This window comes from Anomaloglossus baeobatrachus, chromosome 1 (genome assembly GCF_048569485.1).
Source record: "Anomaloglossus baeobatrachus isolate aAnoBae1 chromosome 1, aAnoBae1.hap1, whole genome shotgun sequence".
Classification (NCBI taxonomy): domain Eukaryota; kingdom Metazoa; phylum Chordata; class Amphibia; order Anura; family Aromobatidae; genus Anomaloglossus; species Anomaloglossus baeobatrachus.
This window is the reverse complement of record NC_134353.1, coordinates 39030822-39048445: the sequence shown is the minus strand read 5'-3', so window position 1 is coordinate 39048445 and position 17624 is coordinate 39030822. Positions and strand designations below refer to the sequence as shown.

At 51.0% G+C, this 17624-nt stretch overlaps 1 protein-coding gene across 1 annotated transcript in view; it reads right to left on the bottom strand.

Moving 5' to 3' along the window:
• Nucleotides 1-17347, bottom strand: part of LOC142250043 (eukaryotic translation initiation factor 3 subunit J-like) — a 49764-nt gene extending 32417 nt beyond the window's left edge. Inside the window, exons 1-2 of the mRNA XM_075322456.1 lie at nucleotides 16982-17347; nucleotides 16262-16495 (exon numbers count right to left, since the gene is read on the bottom strand). Of these exons, the coding sequence (XP_075178571.1) occupies nucleotides 16262-16495; nucleotides 16982-17347 (600 nt within the window). The remainder of the gene's footprint in view (nucleotides 1-16261; nucleotides 16496-16981) is intronic.
• Nucleotides 17348-17624: the final 277 nt, after the last annotated feature.

Below are 17624 nucleotides of genomic sequence, written 5' to 3'. Positions count from 1 at the left end.
TCTTCGGGGAAAAACTCTGCTAACTTGCCCTAGGTAGCTTCCTCTAGTGGCTAAGTCCCATAAACTTTATCTTCCCCTGGTATCCACTCCTTTTGTAGCTGTCGTGTCTCACTCTTTCCCACGTCCCAAATGCCCAGTTGTCGCGGGCGGGGAGGGGACGCTGCGCTCACTACGCTCGGGTCCGGCGCTGCTGCTGCTCAGTGGCTCGAGCGGTGGGCCGGATCTGGGGACTCGAGCGGCGCTCCTCGCCCGTGAGTGAAAGGGAAATAGTTTTTGGGGTTTGGGAAGTCGGTCCGTAACGCCACCCACAGTTGTGGTGAGGTTGGGACACCACCGCTGCTCTGGACGGGGATCCCAGAAGCGATGACAGGGAGCAGCTGAGATGTTTCTCTCCCCTCCGTGGGTAGGGGGTTTTGGTGGTCCCGGGGCCCGGTGATGGTGACTGGAAAGTGGATGACGGGGTTTGGCGAGGTGCAGGGTCGCGGAGGCAGCGCAGTGCCAGACGGTATGGTAGTACTCACTCAGCCAATAACGTACACGGAGTCTCTGGTAAAACAAACGGCTGGATGGACGGGTCCCGCAGGCGGCTGCGGTGGTCACTCCCGGTAGGTTGACGGTGACTGCCTTTCCCTGCACCTGTAGTGTGTTTTCGGTCCCGATGGCTTCCCACCAGTAGCCCGCTCCCCAGCGGTGTGTTTACCAGAGGAGCCCCTTTTTGACCGCAGGCTCTGGCCCTGTGTTAGTAGCTGTATTTCCCTTCACGGTTGAGCGGTTGCCTTCAGTCGGGTCTTTGCTGCTGGGAAACCCCGGAGGTTCCCGTCGCTGACGGATTTGACCGGTTTAACGGCGACTCCAAGCCTGGTCGGGGTCCGTAGGCCCTGCCGAATGGTGCTGGCTTCTCTTCGCTCCCCGGTTCGGTGCCGGCGGGCCACCGCCCGTCTCCGGTCCTTACGGTTACGCGTCAATCAGTCTCTCCTGCAGACGGTCACCACCGTCTGCCAACCTTGCTCTTAGGGGCCTGGGCCACATACCTGGACATGGTCAGTCTCCTCCTGCTCCCCACTACCACTCCACTCCTCTCCTTTCACTCTCCCTCACCGTTCTCTCCTCCCTTTTCCTGCCTCCAGGACTGTGAACTCCTCAGTGGGTGGGGCCAACCACCTGGCTCCACCCCACCTGGTGTGGACATCAGCCCTTGGAGGGAGGCAACAAGGATTTGCGTGTGTGGCTGATGTGCCTAACCGGGGTGTGGGGTGTGTTGTTGCAGTACCTGTAACATTCTGGCTTGTCCAGGGCGCCACACAGTCTCTCCTGGTACCAGTACAAAGTCCCACTGAAGTCTCCAAGCCTCAGAGTCCCACTGATCTGGGGTCGATCTGCCGCCGTCAGCACGGTGAGATCTTTACACTTTGTAAAATGATTCCCTCCAGCTCAGCCGCACTTTAGCATGATTCCTGCTGCTCCACTGACTAGATTCTCCTTCCACACATGCTGTAACCCTCTGCTTACTCCTCCCACCTAATCTCAGTCTCCATGGCAACCCTGTACTGTACTTTCTGTGTTCCTTGTCTAAAGCGGGCTTCACACGCTGCGACATCGCTAACGAGATGCCGTTGGGGGTCACGTAATTCGTGACACACATCCGGCTTCGTTGGCGACGTCGTAGCGTGTGACAGCTACGAACGACCGTTAACGATCAAAATTACTTACCTAATCATTGATTGTTGACATGTCGTTCAAATCCCAAATATCGTTGCTGTTGCAGGACGCAGGTTGTTTGTCGTTCCTGCAGCAGCACACATCGCTATGTGTGACACCGCAGGAACGACGAAAAACACCGTACCTGCATCCTCCGGCAATGAAGTGGGTGTGTCTTACCTTCGACTGCTCTCCGCCCCTCCGCTTCTGTCGCGGGCGGAGGAGGGGATGCTGCGCTCACTGCGCTCGGGTCCGGCACTGCTGCTGCTGCTTCGCTTGCTGCTCAGTGGTGGCTCGAGCGGTGGGCCGGATCCCGGGGACTCGAGCGGCACTCCTCGCCCGTGAGTGAAAAGGGGAATGGTTGTGGGGATTTATTGTCCGTGACGCCAACCACGGTTGTGGTGAGGTTGTGACACCACCGCTGCTCTGGACGGGGATCCCGGTACCGATGACAGGGAGCAGCTTGGATGTTGTTTTTCCCCTCCGTGGGTAGGGGGGTTGGTTGTCCCGGGGCCCGGTGAGGGAAGGATGGCAGGTGGGTTACGGGACCTGGTGAGGTCGCGGGGGCAGCGCGGTGCCGCACGGCACAGTGGTACTCACTCAGCCAATGATGAATACAAAGTCTCCGGTAAAACAAATGGCTGTATGGACGGGTCCCACAGACGGCTGCGGTAGTTCTTCTCCCGGTAGGTTGGCGGTGACTGCCTTTCCCTGCACCTGTGTTATGTTCTCGGTTCTGGTGGCTTCCCACCGGTAACCCGCTCCCCAGTTTGGATGGAGGCTGAGGGAGCCCCTTTTGCCCGCAGGCTCTGTGTTACGGGGGGCTGTCTGATAATAACACCTAAAGGAATATCAGACAGTCAGGGTCCACCGTGCAAAGACTCTGCTGCAGACTATGGCAGAGTGCAATACCTCTGTTAAACTCACAGAGGAATATAATGAGTAAATAAGGCAATTCCTCTCTTACTTGGAGGGTGTGTGGAATGGTCTCTGTTAATGATCACAGAGACAAAAGCAGTGAGTGTGAAATGGCACCTACCTAGGTCCGTTCCTCTAGTGGTGCCAGGAGACGGACAGCAGCGTAAGCCGCACAAAGCTCCTACCTGCGTTCGCTCCACTAGTGTGCGAGGACACGAACCACTAGATATGGCACCTGCCTAGGTTCGCTCTTCTAGTGGTGCAAAAGAGACAGACAGCAGCATAAGCAGCACAAAGCTCCTACCTCTGTTCGCTCCCCTAGTGTGCGAGGATACGAACAACTGCCAGACGCAGTATAAGGAACGTTACCCTAGCGGCAACGTCCACCTACGAGTAGAATCACAAGGCCCAGCCGGACCATGTGCCTCAGGCACCTGCCTATGTCCGCTCCCCTAAGAGGTAAGGATACGGACTGCAGCCGAAGCTGTAAGGTATAAGAACGCTACCCTGCCGGTAGCGCTCACCTAGCATAGACAGAGAGATGCCTAGAGAAACGTGCACAGAGCGTCTACTCTCATGCATGAACCAAGAGGACTGAGCGCCGTGCGGCGTGCGTCAGGGTCTTATATAGACTCTGTGCCTCATCCAAGATGGAGGACACCAGAGCCAATCCGCTGCCAGAACAACAGGAATGACATCACGCTGGCCTATCACCGAGCAAAGCGTCACAAGCACATGACCAGCGACCAATCGGGATAGAAGGTGTCAGAGACATGTGACCACGTGTCACAAGCACATGACCAGCAGCCAATCGGCATAGAAGTTGTCAGAGACATGTGACCTTGTGTCAGCGATGATGTCACCCGCACATGTGCAATGGCTCCAAGATAGGACTTAGTCTCCAGCGCTTGCACATGTGCAGTAGCAAGAAATCTGGACATAGTCTCCAGTGCTCGCACATGTGCAATAGCAAGAAATCTGGACATATACTCCAGTGCCACAGCAACCGTAACACTCTGGCCCTGGGAATTGTAGCCTTAGCGGTGACTGTATTTCCCTTCACGGTTTGAGCTGTTGCCTTCAATCGGGTCTTGACTGCTGGGAAACCCCGGAGGTTCCCTTCGCTAACGGATTTGACCGGTTTTACGGTGACTCCAAGCCTGGTCGGGGTCCGTAGGCCCTGCCGAATGGTGCTGGCTTCTCTTCGCTCCCCGATCCGGTACCGGCGGGCCACCGCCCGTCCCCGGTCCTTACGGTTCACGTCAATCAGTCCCTCCTGCAGACGGTCACCACCGTCTACCAACCTTGCTTTATGTGCACGGGCCACGCACCCGGACACGGTCAGTCTCCTCTACTACCACTTCACTCTTCAACTCCCTAACCAATCTGACTTCCTTTTCCCGCCTCCAGGACTGTGAACTCCTCGGTGGGTGGGGCCATCCGCCTGGCTCCACCCCCTGGTGTGGACATCAGCCCCTGGAGGGAGGCAACAAGGATTTTTGTCTGACTTCGGTGTGCCTAGCCGGGGTGTGGGGTGTGTTGTTGCAGTACCTGTGACGACCTGGCTTGTCCAGGGCGCCACACTTCTATTGGACGGCTGCCGTGTGACGTCGCTGTTACGCCACAAGAACCGCCCCCTTAGAAAGGAGGCAGTTTGCCGGCCATAGCGACGTCGCTAGGCAGGTAAGTCCATGTGACGGAGCCTAGCGATGTGCGCCATGGGCAGCGATTTGCCCGTGATGCACAACCGACGGGGGCGGGTGCTTTCACCAGTGACATCGCTAGCAATGTCATTACATGTAAAGCCCGCTTAACTCTTATAGCTGACTAAACTATTCCCATCCTCCACCATCTGTTGCTTGTTCCCTAGTTCCCACTAAGGCTACATATCTGTCCTATCTATTACTACTACCATACCTAATCTTACATCTATACCTGGCCCTGTACTATACCCTCTAACCGAACGCAACACGAGGGACCACAACATGTTATACACATTATTTACACTCTATAAAGCTATACCAGCGGTGACCGCCAGGGGGAGCCAAACGAGGCTCTCGTTCGGCTCTGCTACATCTTAGCTTTACTAATATATATATACCATACATATTTACACCACCTTTGTGGGAGAGGGTGCTATTCACCGTCCTCCTACAATGTCATTGCACTTTCTCCACCATTTTGCAAGAACATGGCCAGAAGAGACCAAACTTGGCCTGCATTCCTGGAAGATTAGCATTGTAGCAGGATATGTAGAGTATTTCGAAAAATAAAGGCCCAACGTGGATTAGAAATATCTTCAGGTTGTCACTGTAACATCCCTGATGTAACGTTCCTACCACAGTGGACTGAGGGAGTTCAAACTGAGGGGTGCAGTATCCTGTAACTACACTAGGTGGCACTGGAGATACTAGGGTGAGGGAAGTCAGGCAGGCCGAGGTCAGAGCCGAGAGGATGCAACAATACACAGGGAGCAGATGGGAGCGAAGTCATGTAACAAGCTGGAGTTCAGGTAACCAGGTATTGGTTGAGAGCCAAGATCAATAGCAAAAAAACAGAAGTTACCACAACTTATCCAGAGTATACAACTGGCGCCGCTCCGGGCACGAATGCTCCAAGATAAAACAGAGCAATTGCCTGGAAGTGGCACATAAGAGCAATCCCCTTCCACAGCCGGTAACCGACCAAATGCAGGAAACAGCCGACACAGGATAAGCAATAACAAGATGACCGCATGCAGGAGGATACAACAGAAGTCCCCAGAGCAAGAGCCGCACTGCAAGTCAGGGCCGTGACAGTCACTTTGGATGAAATTTTTAGAAGACAAAAATGTTGATCTGGTCCCCATTAAGGTCATTATACGTTTCAATTTTTATGTTCACCAATAATCATTTGTGTAGGGTCCTTCTGACCTGTAGTAATGGTGGTTGTCTACATGGCATGTACATACTAATTCATTTCAAGTATACCGGTATGTGTGTACATGTTCAATGTTTTTAATCTGCACTTCTGAGGTCTGATGGAGGGTGATTTATCAGTAATAGATCAGGGTGTAACAGGGATAGCCGACGAGGAATGGGAGCGCCATACAATCTAGTGCGATTTTAACCTCCGTTGTCACGTAGGTTGAGGCTAGGGAGTGGCCCATTCCACTTTTTGACTGTATTGAATAATACTCTTCTATAAAGTCACTCCCTGTTGTCCCCACTGTTCACCAGTCACAAATTACCCTTGTATAGCATCTACACACCACAATTTTCTGTGTATGGTATGTTTGCTGAGGATTTTAGTACATACAAAATAAATTTCATAGTTTTAGAGGTTTTTTGTTTTTGGTTGTCCTCGTTTGTACACCTCTGGTACCTTGAGTACATTTTGGTTTGGAATGAGTAAGAGGGTAATAATGTTCTAAACTTTTGACTTTCAGGGGCACTTTGCACACTACGACATCGCAAGCCGATGCTTGCGATGCCGAGCGCGATAGTCCCTGCCCCCGTCGCAGCTGCGATATCATGGTGATAGCTGGCATAGCGAACATTATCGCTACGCCAGCTTCACATGCACTCACCTGCCCTGTGACGTCGCTCTGGCCGGCGACCCGCCTCCTTCCTAAGGGGGCGGGTCGTGCGGCGTCATAGCGACGTCACACGGCAGGTGGCCAATAGAAGCGGAGGGGCGGAGATGAGCGGGACGTAAACATCACGCCCACTTCCTTCCTTCCGCATAGCCGGCGTGAGCCGTAGGACGCAGGTAGGAGATGTTCCTCGCTCCTGCTGCTTCACACACAGCGATGTATGCTGCCGCAGGAACGCGGAACAACATCGTAACATCGGTCATTTCCAAATTATGGAAATGACCGACGCTACACCGATGATACGATTACGACAATTTTGCGCTCATTAATTGTATCAAAAAGGCTTTACACACTACGATATCGCCTGCGACGCCGGATGTGCGTCACTTTCAATTTGACCCCACCAACATTGCACCTGCGATGTCGTAGTGTGCAAAGTGCCCCTCAGGCTCCATATCTCTTCATCTACTCCAGCTTTGAGCATCAGATGACCTTCATTTTATAGACAATCATCTTGGCTATCTCATACATAAATTTGACTTGCAACTATTTAGCATATGATTAATTATACAGTTTCTTGGCACGTCACTGCATTGTTTCTGCTTTGCTTCCAATAGTGAAAAATCTTTTTCTTCCTGTATACTACAAATTACAACCTATTCTCACATTCCCTAATAGCTCAATTTATTAGTTTGACTTCCAAGCGAAAGGTCACTGGTTAGAATTGAGGGGCCGCCATGAAGAAGATTTCCTAAGAAAAGAACAGCATCATCCAGCTCATCATTAGCGGTCTCTTAGCAAACAAAATTGCCAAACTACATCATGTGAAGCCATGACAGATGGTAGAATATGAAATGAAGTCCGTCCATGCATTCAAAAGTCAAGAGGCAAAATATAGGACTCAACAAGTCTGCTGAACCACACGGCAGTGGAGGCGGCTTGTATGTGTGGCGCCCCTGAGTACATTAGGGTGCCACAGGCCCCTTCATCCTTACTCAGGGTGCAGGGCCTACCCCGATGGTTCCAGGTTCCTAAGAAATCGGTGTCACTACCATCAGCACCACAAATCCCAATTAACACCTCACATCATGACCTGTCAGACACACCAGTGGGTTGGTCTAGCTTGAAAAGGGCCACCCACCTAGGGGTCAGGTAGACTGGTGGGAGGGAAGTACAGGAGTCGAGTGAGAGCCCTCAAAGAGAGAGGAGCTGGGGAGAGTGAGCTCCCGGGAAGCTAGACCGAGGTTGGGTTGCAGATGGTGGTGCAGGACCAGAGGACTCGGGGACCGGTGGCAGTGACATTGGAAGAGGGTGCGATGGACATAGTCTAGGGGGACTGTCGGCACCAGCAAGCCCAAAAGAAACTGACCAGTATCGAGCACGACGGCGTACAGAACCCTAGGCCAGGACCCGATTCAACGTCCTGGCAATTAACCTTTAGAGGAAGGAGACCTTTAGGCACTTTTCTGCAGAGCTCAGAGATTGAGGGCATCAGTACAGGGCAGGGTTTTCCAGCCGAAAAGCAGCCCACAGAAGTCCCAAGTGCCAGCCATCAAGAGCACAGCTACACTTCACATAGTGAGCGGGGCCCTAACAGCTGCAAGCCACGGGGCCACAAACAGACAACTAAATTATGCATGGAGATAGGCTCCGGACTACCAAGTGACACCGGTGGAAGCGGATACCTGGATGGGCTTCCTGCAGTGACTGTGGTGCACAGAGAATTTGGTTTACTTACAGTGTGTGTGTCTCCTTTATAATCCTCATCCAGCACCACGACTACCCACAGTGAGTACCCTGATCCCCTGCACCCTGTGCTCCCAAAAAATAACCACCAACACCCATGAGCCCGGGGCCTTCCCTACCTGTGGAGGGACAAACATCAGGCTGCTTAGCTCCATCTGCCCCGGTACTCCTTACAGCAGCGGCGATACTCCCAATACCACAACCCACAGGTGGTGTCACAAACTTCTCCCCTGTAAATACCCCCTTTTCATGGATCAAAGTGTCCGCCAACCCGGGTCCAGGCCCCACGAGCCACCACGATCTCAGATCCGAGCAGCCCGACCAAAACCGGGACGGTATATATGCTTTGTAATAATGAGATCACAGATGTCCATGCAAGCACCATGCAACCATTGTTACACAAGTCTGGAATGGTAACTTGAAAAGGTGAAGAAGGCTTGCGTTGACTTTAATATTTTGCCTCAGAAGAATCGGCTTGAGTTTGAAAAAGTACAAAAAGTGGACAGTAGAAGAATGGAAACAGGTGATTTGGATCGATGAAATGAAAGTCAATAGACGGCTTTGATGGGGGCAAAAGGGTCTAGAAGAAACTATTGAAAAAGGGACTACAAGATCGAGAAAATGAAGGGACTGATAGTTTATCAATAACATGGAAGGCAAAAAAAACGAAACAAATCGATTTTGGAATAATCAGACTAGACATGTCACTCAAAGAAGAAATCGCCAAGCTACGGCTTGCCTACTTTGGACACATCATACAAAGAGAGCAATTGCTGGAGAAGGACATCATGGTTTGATGAATAGAAGGAACAAGGCAAAGAGGAAGACCAGCAATCAAATGGCTTGACACTATCAAGATCACAATGGAGAAGACCCCAGTGGACCTATCTAGGCTTGCACAAGATTGATGTTCCGACAAGTTGTTCATCCATCAATTCACCATGACCTGAGATTGAGCCAAATAAATAAAAATATCTAGATATGTGACTACTAGACGTCATCACGTTGCTCTGCAGCAAATCGAATTGGAATAAATATATTCAAACAGCTTACGACTCCAGTTAAGTGGATAATTTACCCCCCCAAAAATTACATGTGCAATTTCACACACTGTTGAAGAGTCGTAGAGTGCGTTAAGAACAATAGGCATGGCCAGGCAGGCTTCCTCAAAATGACCTGCAGCTATCCCATCATCTGGTATATTGTGGCAAATTATTGGAGATTATCACGCTAATGCCGGGGCCACATGGGGACTAATGCAATCCTTGCATGACACTCGGCTCGCGCTGGAAGCACAGCAGGAGCCGAGTGTCATGCGAGTGTGATGCCCTGGCAAAACCAGGTTGTCAAAGGAGACTGCATCCATTTTGCAGATGCAGGATTCGATCCGCCTTGTTCTACCAACACAACCCCGCACACAGGTACAAACACCAGCCACAAAAGCCTAGTCATCCCCCAAGACAATAGGGATACACCAGTGGGTGGGGCCAGGCAGATGGTGACGCCCACCTATGAGTCCTGAGGTGTCAGGGGAGGGAACACAACAAATTAGTCTGGACAGAGGAAGTGAGAGGAGTGAAGTGGTAGTCGGGGGTTGTAGCTCCCGGACTACCGGACTACCTGAGCTGACTAGGTGGCAGACGGCAGAGCAGGGCCACAGGTGACTGAGATCCGGTCGCGGGAGACCTTAAGTGGACCGGGGCAGGGCCGCCGGTGCCAACAGCGGAAATCCGGTCCGGAGGCCGTGCACAGTCGTGGTAGCTGGACCCCAGGGCGAGGACAGCTGCAAGCACCTTGTCAATTAGCCAGCTGGGGACAAGGTTCTAGATCTTGCCTCTCACGAGTAGCCTAGATAGAGTGTGACGGAAGCCCAACACAGGGGATAGGGCATCTGCAAGTGCCTGCAAAAATCCCAAGGGTCAGATCTCGCGGGCCACAGCTCCCACAGCAAAGACACCGGGAGTGGATTTTTCCCGTTCCATGCAGACTAGTCAACATGAGACACAAAATCAGAAGTGCAGGAGGAAGGACCCCTGATCTGTTCACCGGTGTGCAGGACCCGAGCACACCCCTCCAAAGGCTACCGGTATCTGGCACTTGGTTTACTACTTGGACTTTGTGTGGTTTATTCAACAACAGTGAGTACACCGATGTCATCCGGTCCAATTTGCAAACTGCACCCCAGCATTTGACTCCACCTACACCTGGGCCCCGGGACTACACCTCCCCTACAGGTGGAGGGGATACCATCCAGCTGCCCTGCTCCATCAGCCCTGGGCGCCCCATCCCAAGGCAGCGGCGGTGTCACCAACCATCACCGCAACCCACGAGTGGCGTCACTGACAAACTATCCCCTGTAAATACCCCCTTTATTAAGTTGTGGGCGACAGGCTGCTGCACGAGCCCCGGATCCGGCTGCCACTCGAGCCACAGCCACGATCCCAGATTCAAGCACCTCGAGTATCTCTCCTCTGACGTGGTCTGCACCCCCGCCCGCGACAAACCTTGGCGTCACTAATAGGATACTTAACCCATCCACTAACCTGGGTGAAGTGCGCCTTTCCTGGGCTGTTAACCCGTGAAACGCTGAAATTTTTAGACAGCTGTCATCTTGCCCGCCATTTTTGGCACCAAAAACAATAACATCACCTTCTTCATCCCCAAAAAGAGCGTGAGTCTGAAGCTCCGCCCACCTCCTGTGAATGCAGCCAGTGATTGCTGCCGAAAACAAAGGGGGAAGGTGAGGGAGTGGCATGTGATCAGAGCTGATAAGTGCAGGGACGCCAGGACTCTGCAGAAACCCATTCCTGGACACCAGCCACAAGATGTCACAGCAACCTGGTAGACAGCGTCCGGAGAGTCCCGTCCCTGGAATCGCTGACTGGATCGAGGAGATGACGGAGAGGATGTGTCGGAAGATCCAGGCCCAAGCCCACTTCATGCTTGCGAAGTGGACGTCGGAGATGATGGGCCTGGCTGCAGCTGTCCGGGAACGCGAAGTGGAGATGGCCTCGGAGGAGCGGGTAAGCAGTGACCCACGCCCCAATGTTCTCCAGGAACCGGCCTGCCCGGCTGAGGGGTCCGGTCTGCTCCCGTCTGCCACGCCGCCTCCCTCGTCACCCGTGTCCGCAGCCAATGCGCCGACTGACCCGTTGCCTCATTCCGTGGCAGTGGAGCCTGTACCATCTGCGGGTAAGGACCCAGATGCTGGGCCCTCAGGTCTTACCATCACCATCGCTTCGGCACCGCTGCTGACATCTCATCCGGCCCCGAGCCAGGCTGCAGCCCCGACGACATCAGACTCGGCCTCGAGCCTGGCCGCACCGTTGATGACGTCGGCCCCGGTAATCCGCCCAGCCGCTATGGAGGCGGCACCCGTCTTTGTATCTACCCCAGCTGCAGCACCAACCACTCCCAAGCACCCTGCCCCAGCTGAGGAGCAGCTGAAGTGTTCCTGCAGGGAAGCGGAGCAGGCCACCGATGGGTGGGGCCCACAGCAGTATGAGAGGCTGGTCGTAGCCAGCGCCGAGGACATCCGAGTGGGCCTGGCTCCTGCGGAGGAGGAGGAGCACGGAAACCGTGCCCCGTACTGGGAGCGGCAGCAGCAACAGCTCCGCAAAGAGATAGCTGCCCGGGAGAAGAAAAAGGCGGGTGTGATTGCCTGAACCTACCGCGAAAAGGACTGTCTCCGGCAAGCTACTTTCCGGGTCAAGGGCCCGATGTACCGGGGACAAGTCCGCCATTTTGACCCCCAGAAAGGGTGGGGGTTCATTTACGAGCCGGGACTGGAAGCCGAGATATTTGTGTCCTGGAGGGATGTGGCCCCTCATCTACCAACCGGCTAGGATAGGAATCTGGAGCCCGGGGACATGGTCGGCTACACCAGGCACTGTGGAGAGTGAGGGTGGTTTGCCCTTGACATAAAGAAATGGGTAGTGGTTAACGAGAAACCATGCCTCGCCTCCCACCGTCATCTTTATGAGAAAAAGGAGTAATAGGTAACGGAACCCGGCTACCCCCTTTCCCTGTTTAACCCAGTTTACCCCTGTTGTTGTTCATGGACCATAGCCTCAGGACTGGCAGAGGCCGCCCAAAAACATTCTTGAGTTAATGTATATACTCCATATTTGCCTTCTTGTTTCCCCACCACCAGGACTGTAACACCCACTGGAGAGGACTGGTTGGAGGAAGGGCCTGCGGTAGAGTCGGCCGAGGCCCAGTCACTAGCAAAACCGGTGGCTAACCTCCAGGCCAGAGGGTTCTGGAACTTTGGGACTCTGTGGGGTGGACTGGTGGGAAAGGGACTTCAATCCTGTCACCAAGGACACTGTAAGGAACTCGGGGTGGTGTGACACCAGAGCTAGCGGTGGCACCAGGGGTTCAGGTGTTTTGGGTGGTGGGTTGAAGGGAGAAGACAAGTTTATGCAACGTTTAAGAAAAGTGCCTCCCTATATAGAGATGAGATGTTTACAGTTTTATGCAATGTGTTTTATGTCTTTTGCCTTTTTACAGTGCCAGAAAAATAAATACCAATGCCGGACAGCCCGAGGACGGGCTGTGTTTTACAAAGGCGAGTGTGACGCTCTGGTAAAACCAGGTTTTCACAGGAGACTGCATCCATCTTCCAGATGCAGGATCCCCTCCTCCTTGTCCTACCAACACAACCCCGCACACAGATACAAACACCAGCCACAAAAGCCTAGTCACCCCCCCAGGACCATAGGGACACACCAGTGGGTGGGGCCAGGCAGATGGTGAAGCCCACCTAGGGGTCCTGAGATGTCAGGGGAGGGAACACAACAGATTAGTCTGTACAGAGGAAGTTAGAGGAGTGAAGTGGTAGTCGGGGGTTGTAGCTCTCGGACTACCGGACTACCTGAGCTGACTAGGTGGCAGATGGCAGAACAGGGCCACAGGTGACTGAGATCCGGTCGCGGGAGACCTTAAGTGGACCGGGGCAGGGTTGTAGCCTGCTGGTGCCGACAGCGGGGATCCGGTCTGGAGGCTGTGCACAGTCGGGGTAGCTGGACCCCAGGGCGAGGACAGCTGCAAGCACCTTGTCAATTAGCCAGCAGGGGACAAGGTTCTAGATCTTGCCCCTCAGGAGTAGCCTAGATAGAGTGAGACAGAAGCCCAACGCGGGGGATAGGGCATCTGCAAGTGCCTGCAAAAATCCTAAGGGTCAGATCTCGCGGGCCACAGCTCCCACAGCAAAGACACCGGGAGTGGATTTTTCCCATTCCATGCAGATTAGTCAACAGGAGACACAAAATTAGAAGTGCAGGAGGAAAGACCCCTGATCTGTTCACCGGTGTGCGGGACCCGAGCACACCCCTCCAGAGGCTACCGGTATCCGGCACTTGGTTTACTACTTGGACTTTGTGTGGTTTATTCAACAACAGTGAGTACATCGGTGTCATCCGGTCCAACCTGCAAACTGCACCCCAGCATTCCACTCCACCTACACCTGGTCCCCGGGACTATACCTCCCCTACCCATGGAGGAGATGCCATCCAGCTGCCCTGCTCCATCAGCCCCGGGCGCCCCATCCCAAGGCAGCGGCGGTGTCACCAACCATCACTGCAACCCACGGGTGGCATCACTGACAAACTGTCCCCTGTAAATACCTACTTTATTAAGTTGTGGGCGACGGGCTGCTGCATGAGCCCCGGATCTGGCTGCCACTCGAGCCACAGCCACGATCTCGGATCCAAGCGCCTCGAGTAGCTCCCCCCTGACGTGGTCTGCGCCCCTGCCCGTGACACGAGTGTCACTGAGACTGAGGTCCGATCATGCAATCGAGAGAGAAAGAATGATCAGCTGATCGTTCACAATAGCCGGCGGCCGGGCGATCAGCTGATTGTTCGGCCACTGAGAGAGAGAGAGACATTCATTTGATTGATTAAACACAAGATTTGAGCATGCGCAGTGAAGACATAAGGATCCGCTGCTCAAAAAACGTTACATGCTGCGTTCCTGCTGCCCGATGGTCAATCGTTCCACGACTGATCAGTCGGGCGGCGGATGCAACGCAAGGGCATCAGTCGCAATCCGCCGCTCATACAAGTCTATGGGAAACAACGGAATCCGCCAATCGGATTGCGTTGTTTATCAGAGCGGCGGATTGTGACTGATCATAAACAACGGAAATGTGAACCTAGCCTAAGTAGCGCCATTCCATGATCTAACGGTGTAGGGATAGAGGTCAATGTGCACAGCTCTTTCCACGTAGGTACAAAAAAAAGGAACTAGTATTGAAAAATATTGCATCAGTTGAGAGAGGGATTGGGCAGGCGGCAGATACAGTGCCAGTGAAATAGGTCAATATAGTCAATTTACACACATTTCTCATACTTTTGCAGTATAAAAGTTTCGAATCCTTCTCTCTCCCACGCTCTCATTCTCAGACAAATTAAACTGAAAAATTATCTAAGAAAAACATTTTAAAAATCAAACGGCAATAATTGAAATCTGTTATTTCACATTCTGAAAAATATTTGTATTAATAGATAAAATAACATATTTAGTTTGCTGCTTTAGAAAAAGTTCAAACTTTTAAAGTTTGAAAAAGTAAATGGTTAAAGAAAATCCCAGAAAATCAATTTGTCATTCTCTTCACCACCTGAAAACATGCTAAGGGTGCGCTCACACAAGCGTATGACTCGCGCGAGTTTCACATCGCATCACCCGACGCAGCTGCACACTCCTGTCCGGAGAATGTGTAGCTGCGCCGCGTGATGCGATGCGAAACGCGCGTGAGTCATACGCTTGTATTTTTATGTTTTTCAAAACATTATATGCTAAATTAGATAGTAATATTCAAATCTACAACTTACCCTGCAAAACACTAGAGGGTTAGTTATAAATAATAGACAACCCCTCTAAAGCAAACCCATTGTGCAATATTTAGCAGCAACATCAGTCAATTTGTGTAACAGCCGCAAGCAGTAATGAGCCGTATACAGATGGAGCAGAATTGTGTGACGTATCTCATTAAGAAAATCATACTGTCACAATACTTAACTTTATGTGTAAGGAACTAGATAGATATAAATACAGTATATCACAAAAGTGAGTACACCCCTCACATTTTTGTAAATATTTTATTATATTTTTTTCATAGGACAACACTGACACTATGACACTTTGCAACAATGTAAAGTAAATAGATATCAAAAAAACTTTAAATAAGAATCCATAGGGATATAATAAATATCGGAAATTATGATGAAATTGATATTAAAATATTTTTTTTTTTCAATAATTAAAATAAATATTTATTACAAATCCATAGAAATACTAGGCAGGAGAAAGTCCCATAAATTATAGCAGCGGTTTACCAGAATAAATAAAGTGCTTAATGCAATGACCACTATTATTTAGATAAATATCTATTTATCGTATATAACAAAGTGCACAGTGCAAAATTAAATATCAAAGTGATATGGTATATATGAAAGAGATGTGGTATAAATATCCTATATATCAGAAAAATAAAGTGTAAAAATGTACTGATCTGTAAAGGAAATTATACCTTCTGTGTGGTCGGTAAATGATCCAAAGCGTGCCACTATGCCCCGACGCGCATTTCAGCGATCCTTTCCTCAGGGGGTGCTGAAATGTAAATGTAAAGTAGTCAGTGTACAGATTGTATAACTGTGTAAATTTGGTGCCCTCTAAATAGCTCCGCTGACAACCAAACTGAGTACACCCCTATGTGAAAATTGCCAAATTGTGTCCAATGAGCCGTTTTGCCTTCCCGGTGTCATATGACTCATTAGTATAGCTGAGCAAACCTGTTTGAAAAAGTTCTCAAATCTTAAATTCGGCATGAGTTGTGCCCTTTTGGATTTGGATTTTTTCAGCAATTGTTCGCAGTTGCACTAATACTTTTCTTCTACCTTAGTCTGCCTTTGGCTAGAATAGTACTGCTTTATGATGAGTGGGGGGAGGTATTTGATGAGGGGAGGGGATTATTTCTCCAAGCGTGCTACTGTTACACTGCTTCCTGGTCCACTGACTACATCTCATACATATTCACTGCTTCACCCACCAACTTTGACAGTGTGGCGCCATCAGGGAGCTACAAGGTACTGCCTCCCCACCAGGATGCAGGGACTACCCCCTAGGGCCCCAGAAGACCAGTGCCGCAAGCACACAAACACTCCAGAAAATCCCTGTTTTTCCCCAACATCCCCCATAGAATGGTACAAGGGTTGGACCAATGGATGGCCGCCTAAAAGTGGAGCCAGTAAACATAGCCAGGAGTGTAAACATAAATAAATAAATTTTAAAAATGACTTCGGGTCCCCCGTATAGTGATACCCAGTGCAAATAAATGTTTAAGGAATTTGATATCTTCTTCAGGTCATCTAGTTCCAATGAGATGCAGATATCTCGCACAAGTGTTTCTAGGAAGGGTGGGTAATAAAGTGAGTTCTCATATTGTGTGATCTTCTCCTTCGGCAGTTTGCCAAATTCTGTGAAGTCATCTCGTGATGACGGATTCATTGCATCAATTCCAGCAATACTGCCTACGCCAAAAGCTTCTTTTGCTAAAGGCCGCTTTACACACTGCGATATCATGACCGATATCGCTAGCGTTGGTACCCGCCCCCATCGGTTGTGCAACATGGGCAAATCGCTGCCCGTGGCACACAACATCGCCCAGACCCGTCACACTACTTACCTGCCCTGCGACGTCGCTGTGACCGGCGAACCGCCTCCTTTCTAAGGGGGCGGTTCGTTCAGCGTCACAGCGACATCACAGCTGCGTCACTGAACCGCCGCCCAATAGAAGTGGAAGGGCGGAGATGAGCGGGACGAACATCCCGCCCACCTCCTTCCTTCCTTCTTGCAACAACGATATTCGAGAATGGACCCCCATGTCACCGATGAGCGATTTTGCATGTTTTTGCAACGATGCAAAATCGCTTAAAGGTGTCACACGCAACAGCATCGCTAAAGCGACCGAATGTGCATCACAAATTCCGTGACCCCAACGACATCGCTTGAGCGATTTCTCAGCGTGTAAAGCGGCCTTAACTCTAGTTCTGCATCTTCTTGTAATTTTTTTAGCCGAAGTTTCTCTGCCTTTTGCTCATTTGGTAATAAATTTACAGGTCCTTCAGTCCCCTCCAACCTCTTTTTCATTTCCTCTTGTTTATTTTTAGTAAGTTTTTCTTTTTCTTTTATTTTTTCCTGTAATTTTTTGTTTTCAGGGACTTTCTGTACTACAATTTTCTCAGGTTCTTGTTTATTTTCTGCTTCCTTCTCATCATCCCAGTTATCCTTAACTTCTTCCTCTTTATCTTCTCCTTCCCATCGAACCTTTCCAATTAATGGACCACCCTTTAGAACAGGTTCTTCTGGTATAAAATCATCTGCCTCCCAGCTGTTGGTCTCCGCCATGTCTTTCCGCTGCCGCTCCGGTGCTCTCGGTGATCTCCAGTGCAGATAAAGTAGACAGCTACAGGCTGCAGCCCCCAGCCATGCTTTATCTTGGCTGTATATCAAAATACGAGGGAATCCATGTGGCTTTTTTACTAATTAACAAAAATAACATGTGGTCCCACAGTTTTGAAACTCAGCCAAGATAAAACTGACAGCTCTGGGCTAGTATTCTCAGGCTGGGGAAGCCCATAGTTATTGGACCTCCCAGCCTAAAAGTAGCAGCCAGAAGCAGCCG